Consider the following 19,232-nt stretch of genomic DNA (forward strand, 5'->3'; position numbering starts at 1 on the left):
AAAATACTGGATAGAAATCTAATGATCCCAATTTAATACCTCAGTCTCAGACACACTGGAAAAAGACCTTCAAGGCATTTAAGACACTAGAATTTCTATAGAGAACCAAATCTCTACTGTGCATAATATAATATTTTTTATGTTCCAACTATATTTTTTCTCAGCAGCCTAGAAATTTGTATCAGTTTATGACATTAGGGTCAGAATAATTTCTCAGTGTTAAGTGAAAAAGTCTCTACCATAGCAAGTATGCTACAGTTGGAATGGATTCACACTCTGATGTGTGATTCCGTTTGAGGGAAAATCTCTACACGACCATGAAATGAATGTACAGATGTTAAAAATAATATAACTTAATGATCTTCAGCTTGATCCCAAACAAACTTCATTTATCTATTGAAAATAAAATATATGAATATGAATACACCAAGGGGCCAAAAATTAAACATTTATCAAACTATGAACACATTCAGCATTTATCAAACTAAGTAGTGTATATTTAAAAAATCTAAACTGGTTGAATGGAGAACTCGCTGGTGCTGTGCTGTCCATTACAGAAACACAAGGAGCTACAGGGCACTTAAAATGTGGCCAGTCCAACTTAAGATGTGCTGGGCTTAATACATACTGAATTTCAAAGACTTAGTATCACAGAAGAAAAAGAATGCAAAATACCTTGATAACTGTCTATATGAATTAATATTTTACATGTTGGGTTAAACAAAATGTATTAAATTTCTCTTTTCATCTTACTCTCTTGATGTAGCTCTTAGAAAATTTGTAATTTCATATGTGATCTGCATTATATTTCAACTAACAATGCCTATTTAGTGCCTTTTTCTTCCCCACGAGGCATGAGAACACTTAAGAAACTGAGTTATATTTTGTCCAATGATCTTTGCTCTTAGAGACACAATAGAGTAGACTTTGTGCACAGTGCTTTTCATGTTCAAATTATTTCTTATCTACAAAGGAGCTCTTGCACACTGTTGAAGGTAATGTTAATTGATTGGTGCAGCCATTATGGGGACCAGGATGGAGGCTCTTCAAAAAATTAAAAACAGGAGTGTCCTATGACCCAGCAATCCCTCCACTTGGTATATACTCAAAGGAAATGAACCTGTCTGTCAGAGACACCTGCTCTCCCACGCTCATGGCAGCACTGCTCCTAATAGCCAAGGGATGAAAACAACCTAAGTAAGTGTCTATCCAGGGATGAATGGATAAAGAAAATATGGTACATATACACAATGGAACTACTCAGTCATAAGATGAATGAAGTCCAGACATTTGCAACAACATGAGTGGAACCGGAGCTCACTGTGTTAAGTGAATTAAGTCCATTAAGTGAATTAAGGCACAGAAACTCAAGTACCACATGGTGTCACTCATATGTGTAATCTACAAAAGCTGACCTCACAGAAGTTGAGAGCAGAAGGGTAGTTACCAGAAGCAGGTGGGGTACAGATGGGGAAAGGTGGATCACTGGGCGCAAAGCTAACAACAAGACAGGAGTAAGAGTCTCTGGGTGCTTCTGCACAGTGGGAGGACTACAGATAATAATAATGTATTATATGGTTCATAAAACAAGAAGAAAGAATTTTGAATGTTTTTGCCATAAAGAAATGGCAAATGTTTGAAGATACAGGTATGTATAATCTGATTTAAACATTATATAATATATACATATATTAAAACATTACATGGTACTTCCTGAATATGGATAAATTTTATTTTTATGCATCAGTCAAAAACAAATTTTAAAAATATTTTCTAAAAATATCTTATCCAATCAGCTTAGAAATCAGCACTGGTTCTGCTACTCCTATCAGATTTCACAGTCCCAGCTGAAAGACTTTACAGGTCTGTTTCACACCCTTGAAAGCCCTGCTTCACAGGGCAGAACTTCTGGCCTATTGAGTTCCTGTGCCCCACTTACCCTTCCTCACCTCATCAATCAGCTGGAATTTCCACAAGGAATTAGCTGTGCAGCCCTGTGGTCCACCCTCCTCAGATGTGTGTCAATTACACTGTCAGACTGTCAAGTGCCAGAGGTATGAACCTGATAAGGGTCTTATTTTACCCCCAAAACATCTAGAATTGGCCCAAATAGAAGAAAACGTTATGTGATAAATGCCTGTTATATGTGTGGTTCTGATGGTTTGGGAAGAAGAAAGTTTTTACCTCCTCTCCTTTGTACAGCAGTTTTATTATATTACCTACTGTTACCTGTGCTTCCTAATTCACTTATTCAAATAGCCAAGAGCCTACTGGCTGCCCTACTGGCTGCCGGGAACTGAGCTGGGGGTTGGGGATGCATCAGTGAATAAAACAGGCATGGGACTGTCCTCAGAGGGGGGAAAACATGTTACATGATTTCAACAAGGATGACATGTGACACTGCTGAAAAGAAGCTGGAATTACAAGAGGGACACTGACATGGGCCAAGGAAGGGTTCTGCACACCCTGTGTACCTCAACCTGGAAGAGCTGTTAGCTTAGCAAGGGGGAGGGGAAGGGCAGGTTGATGAGGAAGGAGGCAGGACCCTTCAAAGCAAGGCTGAAAATTTAACACTTAATCCTAAAAGCATGAAAAGCTATTGAGAGTTTTATGAAAGATAACAATGTGATCAGATTTGCCTTTTTAAAATGTCACTGTGGAGGTGGGCAAGAACGAATGTGGGACTTTCACAGAGCATATCCATGAATTCCTGAAAATTCATCAGAACCTCCTTGGTCATCGTGTCAATAGGGCCTGAGTTTTAAGATTATAAAAGCTGTGTAAGCTCCACAACAACAAGATCTGAAACCCAGCAAGCACCCCAGAGTATAAATCTAACTCAGGGTACTCTCAAAGTACCCGCAAAGCACTCATTTCCACTGCCTGAACTGGCTGTCCATGTAAATTTGTCACTTGGCATCAGTCTCCATCCTGAAGCAAGACAGTCCTTCCTTACTCAGAACCAGCACCCAGCTATCCAGACTGGTTGACCACTAGCCCTGGTTCCTGAGAGCTGGGGTGGTTAAAATACTTAGTGCACTGCATAGATTTGGAATATTGTTTCTGCTCTACTGTGCCAAAGACTGGGCCTCCAAATGCTGGTCAGACTCCTGTGCCTGCTTCACAATGACACCTGGGTTCTGAACAACTAGAGTACCTTTTCCAGAACTTCTATGCTGTGTCTGCTCCCAGGGCAAGAAATTCAAGGAGGAACTAAACCATACCTGTCATAAACCATTAAAAACAGATTGACCAAATTCTGTGCAATGATTATATGATTTTTCATTTGGTTCTTAATTCTTAGGAGTGACATTTATTTGTACATATATGTGACTTTCCTATAAATGAATGCTTTTCCGAAACCAATCTGAGACTGCCTGGTGATGGCCTTAATTGTTCTTCTGGGTGGCAGATATCCATTCAATTCTCAAAGAGACATAAAACCATTATATTGGCAATTAATTAGCATGTTCAGTACGCTCTTAAAAATGTGTCATTTCTAAAAATACACATCTCCCTCAATTACATCCTCCTTTAATCTTTCTTTATCAAAATAAAAATAAGCCTTAATCTCATAAAGTTTCCTTTCTAAATTTTCAGTGTGTCCATTCTGAAAGTGAAGGACTCTTTAAATCTAAAGGAAATGAAACTCCTTCTTCTAAGAGGCAGGATGGCTGAATGGAAATCATGTAGACTTAGGAGGCATCAGGCCTGGGTTCCAATCCCAGTTTCATCCCTTGTTGGATAAGTGACTCCAACAGTCTCTTAATTTCTCTGGCCCTTGATATTTCTCTGCACAGCATGAAGTTGTCCACAGCATTTGCTTTCTTAGGCTGCCACTTCAGATCAATACAAACTGGATGGCTTCCACAACAGACTATACTCTCACAGGTCAGGAAGTCTGAAACTACAGTCAGCAAGGTTGGTTCCTTGCAGGTACTCTGTGGGAGAAATCCTTCCTTGCCTCTCCCCACCTATGGTGGCTTCTGGCATTCCTTGGCTTGTGCCAGGTTGTGATGGCTCTGCTCACTCCTCCCACAGTTGTCTTCTGAGACTGGGTCCTCTCTCTCCTCCTCTTATGAGGGCACTGGTTCTTGGATGTAGAGCCCACCCTAAATTCACAGTGAGTTCTTCTCAAGATTCTTAACTAATTACATTGGGAAAGACCCTATTTCCAAATGGGGTCACTTTCTGAGGTTCTGGGCAGACCTGAATGAGCGGTAGGTGGGAGAACATACTACTCAACCCCCTACACCTACTTATGACAGAGGATAACTCACTCAAGAAAACTGACAGGTTCCCAATGAGGGATTTGTTAACACAATTTTTAGTTCACGCTTTACATTACAAATTGTTCAGTTGTGTTTGATTTTTATATTAAGATTAATAGTCACTTTAAAAGATGAGACAGTGACTATAACTAGTACTGCGCTGAAAATGCACTCGGGCTCAATAAATATTATATTTCTCCCCTTGTTCCCTACATTTAGCCCACAGTTGTGAGTTATTAGCATAATTCATGTGTGAATCTCAGGAAATCATAGGGCATTTCAAGATTCTATGCAAAATTAAAAAGTTTCCTGCCCAAAACAATCATTTCCTATGAAGTAGGGTATTAGTTCTCTTTTCAAAATCTGACCCATTACTGTTGTTTAAATATTATGGCATAAACATGCAGCTAAGGTATCTCTGTATTTCTTTTGAATAGAAAGGTTATGAAGAAGGTTCTGGGTAAAAATTAGGGGTTTGGCTTTTGTTGTTCTTTTACCTAAGTTGCTAATAACTATTTGAATATTTCCAAGGCTTGCTGTCAATTAAATTCTTGGTTCCTATCCCTTCTCATACTTTTTCTATATTTTCCACCCTTACATTATCTCATTTCTTAACATGTTTTAAGAAAGAAATATAAAACAGAATGTTAGTCCCACATAGTTTGTTCATCTTCAAAATAGCAGCTGTGCTGCCATAGGTAAACAAAATTTGATTGAAAGCTGCAGCCAGGTGGGCGGCGGAGGCAGGGGTAGGATAGAGTTAGCAGCCTTACTAGGACTGGAACTTCCTTTTATCTCACACTCCACTTTCCTTGTCTCTTGCCCACTTAGGTTCCATATCCAAATCCACTGGGGCTGAGACAGTCCCTGCACCATCTTTCCAAGAGCCACCAGAGACATGGCATTACAACCCAAAACTCCCAAAGAGACCCGTCTCAGGAATAAGCGCTTCCAAATATTCGAACATCTCAAATACATCCGGCCTTGTTTTGAGTTTCTACACTGTGGCCAGGAATGGATGTACAGGAAGTATAATGAGGAGGCTTCCGATGTAGGCTGATCTGCTTTGCTATACCTTGAACCTACTGAGAGAGGCGGTTCTGCCTGGTTCTCTTTTCAAAGTACAGATCGATTATTTCTATTACAATTCCTTCCTCAAAGGTTAGCAGGAACAAATGTCGATCCATGAAATACATGAAGAAGAAACAGAATCCAGGACAACCCTCTGATGCCAGAGGAACAGAGGCCCTTTGTATTTCACAAATGTATTCACCTTCCTATTTTTTCACAACTTCTGAGATTATATCTTATCTTAAAATTATCCCAATTTTCTTCCTTACCACCTCTTGAAAATTAAAGGTCTACTGCTAAGAGCTGGAGGCCTGACGTTATGTGTCAATCAAGCTGGCCATGCACACTGTTTGTGAAATACACCACGGTTGGGTAAAACACCACAGCTCCTCCAGTTGCCTCAATGTGATCTTTAAAAATTCACCCTTCCCCAGGTGAAGCACTCTGTGTAATGTCACTGAACCTCCAGAAAGGTAGACCAAGGAAGAAGAAGCACATCCAACCTAAAATGTCTATCAAGGAGAAGCTAAAGGTTAACTGAGAGACACGCCAAATACAGGTAAGACGATCCCTTACCTGGATTGGGTTGAAGGTATTCAATTGTTTTAGTCATTATTTCCATCACAGCCCTGCTGGTGACATCCACTTTCTGAAATGAGAAAATACACATTCTAATTGACAAAAATCATTAGTGTTTTATTAAGTCTATATAAAACCACCATTGGGGCAACAGAGTAATATCAAGTCCAGCAGTAGGTGGTGAGGGGCTGCGGGGAGCTGCTAAAAAGAATAACAACTGTCTACCAAGATCTGAAAAACCTATTTATTCAAGGAGGAAGCCGACAATTGCCTAAAATCTGTTTCAAAATATATTTCATTATCTCCTGGCAAAAATAAGGTTGAGACAGTGAATCATATTTTTTCTCCAGAGGCAATCAGTGGATGTCTATGAAGTACCAGGCATGGTGGCATATTTCACTGCCCTAAAGGAAAAATAATGTGCCAGGTGTGGTGGTGCCCACCTGAAATCCCAGGGGCTCTGGAGGCTGAGACAGGACAGACAGACGAGTTCAAAGCCAGTCTCAGCAATTTAGTGAGACCCTAAGCGACATAACAAGACCCTGTCTCAAAATAAAAAATAAAAAGGGCTGGAATGTGGCTCTGTGGTTTAGCACCACTGGATGGAAGGAAGGAAGGAAGGAAGGAAGGAAGGAAGGAAGGGAGGGTGGGAGGGATGGAGGGAGGGAGGGAGGGAGGAGAGAAAAGAATGCAGTATCAACTCTGCTTACTCAAGTATGAGAGGGAAAGATTTTATTTAACTTCTGAGAACATCCTAAGGATATAAAAATCTTCAGTCAACATGTTTTATCAGTCCTTGAACATATGGTTAATTATAAATAAAAATCGTGATGTTAGAGTCTATCTCAAAACACTCTGAGCGGTCAGCACATGTGTTCACTGTGCCCTCCTCCTCAGTCCCTCTTCCCCGGTGGAGAGGTGGTGGAAGCCACCCAGTGCAGCTAGGTCCCCTCCACCTTGCTCCATGAAACCCTTCTTTTATCAACAGGTATGGTACACTCATGTACACTACAAGGAAAATGACTGACAGAAATAAATGCATCCATGTGTTCAAGGTACATGCAGCATGTGCTATATGAAGTATTAGTCATAGGAAGCAATTTTAATAATGAAATTTAGATCATGATTAAGTGCATGAAAATTTTTTTTGTCTGTCAGTTTACTGGAAATCAAGGGCTCTTCCCTCAAATATGTTTCCATAGTTTATTGTATCCACATATAAAATCAGTCTTGCATGGAGTAAACCTCCTTGTATTCCATAATCTACCCATTAAAAGACTTTATCTTGTAGTTCAGTTTTCAGAGCTTAATAATCTCCCACTCTGTGGCAGTCATAGGACTATGTGTGTGTGTGCTATTATGGGAATAAACAGAGGAAACAAAATTTTGTGTTAAGGTATCATGGTATAAAACTATCTTTAAAGCATCCTATTTCAGATTTACCCATCTACATAAGTCCTGTATCAAGAATATTTGTTCTTACTAGTTATACATAACAGTAGAATGTATTTTGACACATTATACATATGTGGAGAATAATTTCTTATTCTGGTTGTACATGTAGAATTACACTAGTCATGTAGTCATACATGCACATATGAACATAATGTCTGATTCATTCTATCTTTCCTATTCCCATTCCCCTGCAACCTTTCCCTTCATTCCCCTTTGTCCAATTCAAAGTACTTCTATTCTTCCCTACCTCCTACTCCTATTGTGAGTTAGCATTCGCATATAAGAGAAAACATTCAGTCTTTGTCATTTTCGGATTAACTTGTTTCACTTAGCAAGAAAGTCTCCAGTTTCATCCACTTACTGGCAAATGCCATGATTTCATTTCTCTTTATGGCTATATAGTATTCCATTGTGTATATATACCACATTTTCTTTATTCATTCATCAGTTGAAGGGCACCTAGGGCTGGTTCCATAGCTTAGCTATTGTGAACTGAACTACTATAAACACTGATGTGGCTGCTTCACTGTAGTACGCTGACTTTACATCCTTTGGGTATAAACTGAGGAGTGGGATAACTGGGTCAAATGGTAGTTCCATTTCAAGTGTTCTGAGGAATCTCCATACTACTTTCCAGAGTGGTTACACCAACTTGCGGTCTAACCAACAGTGTATAAGTGAACTTTTTTCCCCACATCGTCACCAACATTTATTGTTGCTTGTATTCTTGATAATTGCCATTCTGACCGGAGTGAGATGAAACCTCAGTGTAGTTTTAATTTGCACTTATCTAACTGCTGGAGATGTTGAACATTTTTCCATTTATTTGTTGACTGATTGTATTTCTTCTTCTGTGAAGTGCCCATTCAGTTCCTTTTCCCATTTATTAATTGGGTTATTTGTTTTTTGGTGTTAAAGTTTTTTGAGTTCTTTGTATATCCTGGAGATTAATGCTCAATCTGAGGGGCAGATGGCAAAGATTTTCTCCCATTCTACAGATTCTCTGTTCACATTCTTGATTGTTCCCATTTGTTGATTCTTGATTTTACTTCTTGTGCTTTAGAGTCTTATTGAGGAAGTCCATTTCTGAGCTGACATGATGTAGATTTGGGCCTTCTTTTTCTTCTATTAGATACAGGGTCTCTGTTCTAGTGCCTAAGTCTTTTTTTGGGGGGAAGGGATACTGGGGATTGAACTCAGGGGCACTTGACCACTGAGCCACATCCCCAGCAGCCCTATTTTGTATTTTATTTAGATACAGAGTCTCCCTGAGTTGCTTAGCACCTCACTTTTGCTGAGGCTGGCTTTGAACTCTCGATCCTCCTGCCTTAGTCTCCCGAGCTGGGATTACAGGTGTGCACCACCACACCTGACCTAGTGCCTAATTCTCTGATCCACTTTGAGCTAAGTTTTGTGCAGGGTAAGAAACTGGGGTTTAATTTCATTTTGCTACATATGGATTTCTAGTTTTCCTAGCACCATTTGTTGAAAAGGCTATCTTTTCTCCAATGTATGTTTCTGGCAACTTTGTCTAATATGAGGGAACTGTGTTTCTGTGGGTTTGTCTCTGCGTCTTCTGTTCTGGTCTACATATCTGTTTTGGTGTCAATCCCTGCCGATTTTATTACTTTAGCTCTGGGTCTGGTATTTGATGCCCTCTGCCTCACTTTTCTTGTTAAGGATTTCTTTGGCAATTCTGGGTGACTGACTCAAATTTTTAAGATGTTTTGGGTTGGAAGATCTAGGAAGGAGATTAGTTCTGAAAGGAACAGTGGCCCTTGGAGTTATGCACTGCACAACTTGTGTTGCCACACCTGGAGGTCCTGGTAGTATTAGTAAAATGTCAGTGTCTAGGACCTCAAGCCACGGAATGGTTTAGGTCAGGACAATGAATCCAAAGGGTGTGTGCAGAAACATGCTGAAGTTTCAGAGAACGCGAGTAATGGGAAGACAAATGCAGATCTCCTGCAACTATATAAATGACAGGTGGCAAGGAAATAGATGTCAGAAGTACCCAGAAATCCTCAGGCTACAATAGGAAGGAAAATAATTCCAAAAATCAGTGTTTCTAAGAAGTGCCAGAAGACTGGAACTGTCTGATGATCCTTTGATACTCTGATGTCACCTGCTGCTAAGAGACCTATTATTTCCAACTATCTTACTTCTCTGTCCTTAATAATAATAACCATTGCTATTACAAGATGTTTTCTGTTTGTCAGAAACCAGTTTAAGAAATTTAAATATCTTTACATAGATGAGGAAATCGGAAGAGCTGAAGACACCGGCCCCAGAGACTGTGTTCACAAATACTACCCTGTATCTTCCTTAGAAGACGGGCAGCAGGAGCCTGCCCCAGCCTGAGGGGATACCCCAGCTCAGAGCTGGGAGGTAGTTTGTACCATCCCCCACAAGGACTAGAACCTGACAGCAGTCAACAGAACAGGTCAAGAGGATAGTACCTGCCATCCCATCTTCTGTTAGGTTTTCAAAGTTCTCAATGTCTATAAAGCTTTGTTCACAAAAATTGCTCCGCCCTGAACTCCAGAGAAGGAGGGCTCTCCCATACTGAGCTGCTGGGCCACAAATCCTCAGTTCCAAAGGTGGCTCTGCAGAAGCTGGTGCCAGCAGCGCGCACCTCACACTGTCCACAGGAGGTGCAGCAAGGAAGGCTGTGAAAAGCCGTTCTCATTCAAGTGGGGAACCCCTACCCCACCAAGCTCTGTAAATAAGGAGCTTAACTCCTCAGGCTTTCTACAGGGAGGCTATTAGCTTGGTTAAAACCAGTGGTCCCAAGAGCACAGGGACCTTGGAGATACCAATATTAGAGTACTGTTTTGGGTCCCTAGAGAGGATCAACCTTAAAAAGAATTGGGAATAGACACTATTCCAGTGTCACTGGTGACTTGACCAAAGTCTCTCAGGAAGAATTCAATTCAACCCAGACCATTACAGACTGTGTGCCCACTGGGGCAGGCTCCCTCAACACTTCTTTAGCTCTATCTACACCCGGCTGATCAGGATACAAAATGGCCTTCGTTGCAAGTCCATTTTTGAAAAATACTTGATGCAATATAGTTATCTATATATTTTCTTTTCATGATATGTACCAACAGGGAGCAGCTTTGGGCAAATCCATTCAAGGGCCCTTGACCTTTACCATCACTTGATTGAATTAATAATCATAAGAGGCCAGTAGCACAATTAGTTCAAAGCCTTAATTTTTCAAAAGTGTGAGTCTGAGGTCTAGAGAAGGGAAGAATCTCCCTGAGGTCACACAGTTATGGGAAGTAAAGTGGTTCCAAAGGTTATGGATTAGGTTTCTAAGAAAGAGTACTAGAACTGGATTGTCTCATGACCATTTGCTATTACAGAGTCATGTGCCAGTAGGAGGCTGACTAACTTCTCACTTCTGTCCATCCCTGTCCTCAATTAAAAAGTTAGGACTTTTGCTAAGTTATGCTGTATTGGCCACAGACAACCCATGAATCACAGTTAAAGACAATCCTAAATGTGCCTTGTAAGGTACCTGTTAGGAAAGCTAGTTATACCTAAACAGGCAAGAACATATTCTTTTATTATCAGAACCGATAAAATGAACATGAATAAGATTTACCCTTACATCATTTATTATAAGCAAGAGTTTATTCCCACTTAAGACTAGCACAGTTTAACTTTGAATTTATGACATAACAGCTCTTTATTTCTTCAATGCCCAAATTTTCCAATTATTTGAAAATAAGCTTTGATGCATCCTAAATTACAGCAACTTCCATTCTTGTGAGCCCCTGAGCTAAGTAACCTTGCCTGGGACTGGTAAGGAGGACAGTAGGGTAAGGCTGTTTAAAGGAGATGAAACTATAAATATGTAAATAGGCATGCTTTCAGGAAATAAAAAACTCTGGGTGAAATAAGGTTTTTTCCTGAAGGTAAAATCAAGGACATACATTCTGGGTTTTTGTTTTTGTTTTTTCCTTCAATTTTCTCAGTGCCAAGATTTCAGCAACTGTCAATACTTTAGAGTTAGGTGGTCCTTTCTCTGCTTTCCAGTCTTATAATTTACAACTTTAGAGAGGGTCAAAAATAGCTCTTTCAACTTTCTTTACTCACTATAACAGTTTCTTCTTCATGTAAGTCAGGGTTTGGCAAACTGTAGTCAATGAACCAGATCTAGGCTGGTCACTACTTAAATTTCTTTAAATGGAAAAAAAAAATCAAAATAAGACTACTATGTTGCTCATAATAATTCTACAAATTCACATGTAATGTCCTCAAACAAGGCTTTTTGGGAACACAGTCACACTCATTCATTTAAACACCACTGATGATTGCTTTTGTGCTTCAATAGCACTTATGAGGAGCTGCAAAAGACAAATCAGAGGCCCTCTGGCCCCCAAAAGCCCAAAACACTTACCAAAAAATTTGCTGACCCCTGATCTACAGTGCCAGCTTCATTATGTATGCCCTTCTGAATCCATGAATGATGCTGATCGTTTCACCAGCTGTCTCAGTCTTCAGAGACAAGATCCCAGATACCTGAAGGCACCGACTTGACGGGAGTGGGGTTACTGTTCCTGGGACATCTGATTATTACCTTTCTGTCCCAGAAAGTCAGCGCTCCCTGAACTTAGCAAGCACACATGAACAACACGGCATTCTGCATGGAGCAACAGGAGATAGGATTTCAGACTGTCTGGTGCCAAATCATACCAGATGCTGTCAGAGGGAGGCAGAGCAGAGTTTAAGAGAATATCAGACATCTTAAATGAAGCACAGATAGTCTGTGGGTTTGGCAAAATAAATAGGTGAATCAAGCACCCACTTAGACAAGGGGTAACTCACAGTGGTTTCATGAAAGAAGTTAAAATGTCACATGAAACACTTAAATCTTTTCAAATTCTTAAGTTTTTTTTAATCACCAAGGCAAAGAAAACACAATTACCAAGAATGTACACACATTCACTTAAGGTACCTGGAATGAGAATAGTTAAATAAAACAAGTCACAGAGACATGAGGAAGACAGCACCTGAGAAAGCCTGGCAGGAAGACTCAGGTTGATACAAGAGTGAGGTTCTTTTTTTTTTTTTTTTTTTCAACAGTTCCTTTTTATTTACCTGTTTGTTTTTATTTTATGATTTTTTTTATTGTAAACAAATGGGATACATGTTGTTTCTCTGTTTGTACATGGCGTAAAGGCATACCATTTGTGTAATCATAAATTTACATAGGGTAATGCTGTTTGATTCATTCTGTTATTTTTCTCCTTCCCCCCCACCCCTCCCACCCCTCTTTTCCCTCTATACAGTCCTTCCTTCCTCCATTCTTGCCCTCCTCCCTAAACCTAACTCTAACCCTAACACTAACCCCTCCCACCCCCCATTATGTGTCATCATCCACTTATTAGCGATATCATTCGTCCTTTGGTGTTTTGAGATTGGTTATCTCACTTAGCATGATATTCTCCAATTTCATCCATTTGCATGCAAATGCCATAAATTTATCATTCTTTATGGCTGAGTAATATTCCATTGTATATATATACCACAGTTTCTTTATCCATTCATCAATTGAAGGACATCTAGGTTGGTTCCACAATCTGGCTATTGTGAACTGAGCAGCTATGAACATTGATGTGGCTGTATCTCTGTAGTATGCTGATTTTAAGTCCTTTGGGTATAGGCCAAGGAGTGGGATAGCTGGGTCAAATGGTGGTTCCATTCCAAGTTTTCTAAGGAATCTCCACACTGCTTTCCAGAGTGGCTGCACTAATTTGCAGTCCCACCAGCAATGTATGAGTGTACCTTTCTCCCCACATCCTCGCCAACACCGGTTGTTGCTTGTATTCTTGATAATCGCCATTCTAATTGGGGTGAGGTGGAATCTTAGGGTGGTTTTGATTTGCATTTCTCTTATTACTAGAGATGTTGAACATTTTTCCATATGTTTGTTGATTGCTTGTAGATCTTCCTCTGTGAAACTCAGAATAGCTAAAGCAATCCTTGGCAGAAAGAGTGAAGCAGGGGGTATCACAATACCAGATCTTCAACTCTACTACAAAGCAATAGTAACAAAAACGGCATGGTATTGGTACCAAAATAGAAAGGTGGATCAATGGTACAGAATAGAGGACACGGACACAAACCCAAATAAATACGATTTTCTCATACTAGACAAAGGGGCCAAAAATATGCAATGGAGAAAAGATAGCCTCTTCAACAAATGGTGCTGGGAGAATTGGAAATCCATATGCAACAGAATGAAACTAAACCCATATCTCTCACCATGCACGAAACTAAACTCAAAATGGATTAAGGACCTCAGAATCAGACCAGAGACCTTGCATCTTATAGAAGAAAAAGTAGGTCCAGAGCTTCAACATGTCGGTTTAGGACCAGATTTCCTCAACAGGAATCCCATAGCACAAGAAATAAAAACAAGAATCAATAACTGGGATAGATTCAAACTAAAAAGCTTTCTCTCAGCAAAGGAAACTATCAGCAATGCGAAGAAAGAGCCTACAGAGTGGGAGAAAATCTTTGCCAATCACACTTCAGATAGAGCACTAATCTCCAGAATCTATAAAGAACTCAAAAAACTCGACACCAAGAATGCAAATAACTCAATCGACAAATGGGCTAAGGAAATGAAGAGTGAGGTTCTTAATCACTCCCTATAACCCCAGAGTTAACTGCCTCTGTCCCCAAACCGCCTTACTTAACGGAAGATATCCTGTGTACTGAAAAAGTTTGATAGTGTTTTGAAAATAAAGTATTAGGTTGAGATTATTCTAACAGTGACTGTTACCATTATTACTATTATTTTGCTGATCTTCTTGAGCACTGCCTTCAATACATGGAGGCTAGAAATACACTGTAAACATGTACCCAAGGGGAAGCTCATCTTCATGAGATTTCAGGCCAGGCAGAACGATGTCTTTGAAGATCGGCGTCTGTGGGACTCCAGGCCTCCTCACAGCTTTACCCCAGCAGCCGAGCATCTCAGCCCCGTGGGCCACATCTCTGTCACCGCCATTCCATGAAGGATACACAATCAGCATGGTGGGCACCCATGTGCCCACTCAGAGATGTGTGCCACCCTAAACCTACTGGCTGCACTTTTACTCCCTTTCCTCTCTGCTAAGAGACGTCTCTGGAATCTAAGTAAGAGTGACATCATTAAAAAGTGATGCCGTTAGGAACACATTACTTGCTATGAAACTCAAGAGCTGACTAGTGTTCTTCACATGACAGCTGGGAACTGTGGGTTTAGCCTGTTTTGATGTGGGCAGTGATAGGGAATTCGGTAATTTCTGGAGTCTTTTTTTTTTTTTTTTTTTAATAACACCTCTTATAGCAAAAGTTCTTTCTGTATTAAAGCAGAATCTATCCAACCATGGTTTCTACTCATTAATCCCAGTTCTGTCACTTGGGGTTCAAACCCTCTCCAACCCAAAGACAATTAACTGTATGAAGATAATGATCACGGACACTTGTCTTATCAGTCTTTCCCCTCATCCCACTCTATCAGCAATCCTCACCTTCACACTCTCACTTGGAAGTGCAGTCTTTTTGTTGTTTCTCAACATCTTGCTTTCATTAAAACTTGAGGCTGCCCCTTAAGAAGAATTCAATTTTTACTAAAGGGCCTACAGCCAGGTTTCTAACCCTAGAACCTCTTCTAGTTTAAATGGAAAGAATTTCCAAGGATATTTTTCAGGTTGAAAAAAAAAATACTAGACCCCTTGGCTAGGAATTCTGCTTTACCCGTACTTTCAGAGACAAGAGAGAATTTCAGGATCTAGCTCAGGTCTCTCTACCCTAGGACGCTTCCACTGATCTACCCAGCTGAGGCATCTCTCCTAGATCTTCATGAATTTTCCCCAGGGCACCAAGAACTATGTCCTATTTGCTACAAATTTATATGTCTTTTCTGACCCCCTCCAAACCAGAAGCCTCTGGCAAGCCATGACTGGGCCTCATTTATCTCTGTACTTCTGGTACCCTGGCACAATATCATTTACATATTTTCCAAGTGAGTTAATGAATGTAACAACACATCAAAAAAACCCACAGAATCATTACAACAACTGAAGGAAATCTGAGAAGGAATCAGAAAGCCCTCAAATTCTACAATTTTCTCTTTAAAAATCTACAGTTTTTCAAGGGACAAATCCACCTAATGTCTGCACCATAGTAAGGAATTTTGCCTGTTTTTAATGAATCTTGTGAGCAATAGATAGCATTTAAACCTAAAGCAGAAACAATTCCACGCAAGGTACTCAAGAGGAGGAGAGAGATCATTATGGGAAGGGTTCCTGCAGAGAGACATAGCCACAGGTTCCCCCCAGTCAGCTCAGGGAGGGTTAGGTTGGAGGGCTGGGAGACACAAGGGGATTTAACTGCATCTTAGCAAGAAAGTGTGGGGCAGCAATTAGAGAAATAACCTCCAGGAATATCTACCTCTCTCTCCCTGTAGTAGTGCTGCCTGATGCAGACCTCTAATTTATTTCATTTTATTGTCTAATTGCACGTCTGAGAATACAGCTGAACAAAGGGCTCTCTACTTCAAATGCTTGATGATCAGAAAACCAATTGCGGGAAGGCAATTCTTCTGTAGGCTCGGGAACACTGAGCTCAAATATTATAATAAACGAATTAACAGGAAAGAAAAGATTTAAGATTCTAAATCCAAAGCAAATGCTTTTCAATTAACACAAATCTTATAGCTTAAGTAAATCAATCAAGGGTAGAGTACAAAATTTTCGAGAGTCACAGATGAGACAAAAGGTGTGTGGAATAAAATGGATGTAATTTCCACACTGAACTGAAATCTAAATCTCTGAATTTACTTTGGTAAAACCATAAATGCTGAACCATCAGTAGTTCTTTCAAATAATCAGAAGTTTATTGCAGGAATTCTAGATTCTGAAATAAAAGCTTCAGAAACTTTATATAAAACAAGAGATATAAATCCTATTTTATCTTCGGACTCCAGGGACACCTGCATTTGCCTAAATAAAATACTTGCAAGATCTTCTTTGTTTTAATTAATTTGTAAGACTGACATAGGTTTCATAGCAAAGTAAGTCTCCAAAGTTCTAATGAGTTGTTCAGAGATAAACTCTACTCTGTTCTCCAAATTTGCTATTCTTTTTAGTCTCACTTATACAAAAATTTCGTCTTTGCATAGTGAGCTACCTAGCTTATCAGCTTTATTCCTGCAAGATGCTGAAATCAAGACCAACTTCTACCACCTGGTACTTAGTTTCAAATTCCTAAATCCCTGCCTAATCTGTCATTATGACATGGCCCTGGCCATGTGGCAAACTATATATGCCCTCAGGAGAATCAAAGGATAAAAGGAGAGCTAAGAAAGACCAGGCATAGAGCAGGGCTTGGCATGTAACAGAGCCACGTGGCTGTTCACAGAAGGGGTAAGAGCTCCACTATTAGGAGTGGAGGAGTCAAGTCATTCTGGGAATGCGTGTCAGTGTCTGGAGACTCAGATGCTGTAGAAGGATGGGTAGAATACTATTCCTAGTAGTTGACAGCTTTGACTGAAGATCAGGTGGTACTAATAAGACGAGAAAAAGGGACCAACACAAGACTTTAGTCTGTGCCAGTTGACAACTTGTTATTTATTTATTTATTTATTAGGAACTCAAAGGTTTTCTTGTATTACCTACTTGCATCTTATTTCCTTTACCAGAAGCACGCTAGGCTCTGCTAACTCGTATTCGGCCTCCACTCTGACATAAATAGCAGGAAGATCTTCCCTGCCCACCCTGTGTGGGTGAGTTTCCCCTGTGCCTGGCATTTCTAGCACCAGGTTTCATTAGCCCTGCCACACTGGTCACATGTGTCCAAAGTGGAGAAGACATTCTCCGTGGACTATGAATTTCACACACTCAGGAATCCTCTCTGTATCCTAACATTCCTGGATCACTGGAGGCATAAGGCAAATATCTGTTGAGTTCATCAATGAACTCATTAGGAGAAAAACTGAAAAAGGCAGGGAACATCTAGCAATTTTTTTTGACTCTTTACGAACATAAAACAATAGCAAAATTGAGGCAGTCACAGGAAATGATGTGGACCAAACCAAAAAAAAATTTTTTTAATCAATCAATCTATATATCTCACACCCGTAAAATACTTCTGATATAGCCAAATCAGAAATGCCTTTTACAATAATGTACAGAAGCAAAATTCTTCATAATGCTTAAATGTGGTTTCCAGGTATTACAGGCTTGGGATATTCTTTGCTTGTTAAGTACAGGATTTGTGCTCCCAGATCCATCACCACCAGCAATTTAAAACCCAAGGTATTTCTTTGCACAATTCAATACACACTCTTCATCATAACCCTAAATATTGCTTGCTATGAACAGTCTTAAAGTGAAAAAGAAAATATGGCTTATACCCCAAGAGAAATGAAATATTTTATTCACTACTTCCACCTTCACTTGTTAAGAATCTAGAATCTTTTAGGCAGAACCCTAAATGAGTTACATGATTTTTTAATCCTTAATAAAAATTTCCCAAGTGGGTGTTAGTATTCTCATTTTACTTCTATATATATAAAAGAAAAGGCTCTGAGCAATAAATGGACTTTGCAAAAAGGGGTAGAAGTGGAGTTGGGGCCAAGCCAGATGGGCTCCAAAACTACATTATCTCCATTCTACCCTGTGGATCTGGAGGGCACCACTGTCAGAAAGTCCCCTACAGCCAGAAAGTGACTCAACCTCTTCCAAAAAACATTTGGGACATCGTTCTCCACCTTCTCCTCTTTTCTTCCCACCTCACCCTAATTCAACCACCAGCTCCACATTAACCTCACGTGGAAAAGAGATGATAGAACTCATGAGGAGCACAGCATTATGACACTCCACCTTCACCGAGGTTTTGTTCTCGGGATACCACTGAGGGACAACAGGATACTTCAATTTACTGTTTCAAAATATACTTCAAAAGGAGACTATCTTTAAAAACCATGAAATGTGTTCTCAGATACCAGTAGAGAGCAGCTTCCCCTGGCCCTCTCATGGTGGACAACTTTATGGCAAAAAGAACTCAGAGTGGTGGGGACTTACCCTCTCCATCTCCTTGAAGTCATCATCTAGCTTGGTTCCTTCAGCTCCTCCAACCTTTTCACTCACTTTCTGCAAGAAAAAAAAAAAAAAAAACACAAGAAAATTATTATAGTTTCTTTTACAAAGATGTATTTAAAGTTTTAAGCAGTTTCAGAAACATCATCTAGCTCCTTCTCACTCTGGCCTGGGAGATGGTGTGTGGCCACACGAAGCTGCTCACCCACACATCTACTGAGCTCACAGGCATGGCAGTGGGAGGATCATGGCTCCTCCCTGTGCTTCCTGACCACTGAAGTCCATGTCAACCCTTCACAGTTCAGCTCCCAACTATGGATGCAGGTGATACCCTAAGTGGAATGGGCAGTGCTTCTGGAGCTGGCTGATATCTTACACCTAGTGGAAGTGCTCAAAGAGCCAACTGAGGGGTATGAGAACAATGAGACATTTCCGAGAAAGATGCACCACTTGTCCTGGAGGTGGATGTGCTGACGGGTGCCCTACAAGGTTTACAGTCCGTATGTTTGTTCCTCATCAGCCATGGGGTACCCAACGTGGTGCTGAATGATGAAGACACAGAGACTTAACCACACCAGGCACCAGTTTTACATTTTGTGGTGATGTGTTGCTTTGTTGATATATATCCTGTTTGCTAGTTCTGCCATGTGTAGCCCTGAGCCTTGGTCCAATGACATACTGACCACACAGTGTTCTTGAGTTTCATGATCTATTTTTTTTTTTTGGCATCAAAGGTTCAAAACCAAAAAAT

General features: G+C 40.2%; 1 protein-coding gene across 1 annotated transcript in view; it reads right to left on the reverse strand.

Moving 5' to 3' along the window:
• Positions 1–19,232, reverse strand: part of Sh3gl2 (SH3 domain containing GRB2 like 2, endophilin A1) — a 200,914-nt gene that overhangs the window by 32,538 nt on the left and 149,144 nt on the right. Inside the window, exons 2-3 of the mRNA XM_047525840.1 lie at positions 18,467–18,535; positions 5,919–5,991 (exon numbers count right to left, since the gene is read on the reverse strand). Coding sequence (XP_047381796.1) covers positions 5,919–5,991; positions 18,467–18,535 — 142 coding nt within the window. The remainder of the gene's footprint in view (positions 1–5,918; positions 5,992–18,466; positions 18,536–19,232) is intronic.

Source organism: Sciurus carolinensis, chromosome 14 (assembly GCF_902686445.1).
Source record: "Sciurus carolinensis chromosome 14, mSciCar1.2, whole genome shotgun sequence".
Lineage (NCBI taxonomy): Eukaryota > Metazoa > Chordata > Mammalia > Rodentia > Sciuridae > Sciurus > Sciurus carolinensis.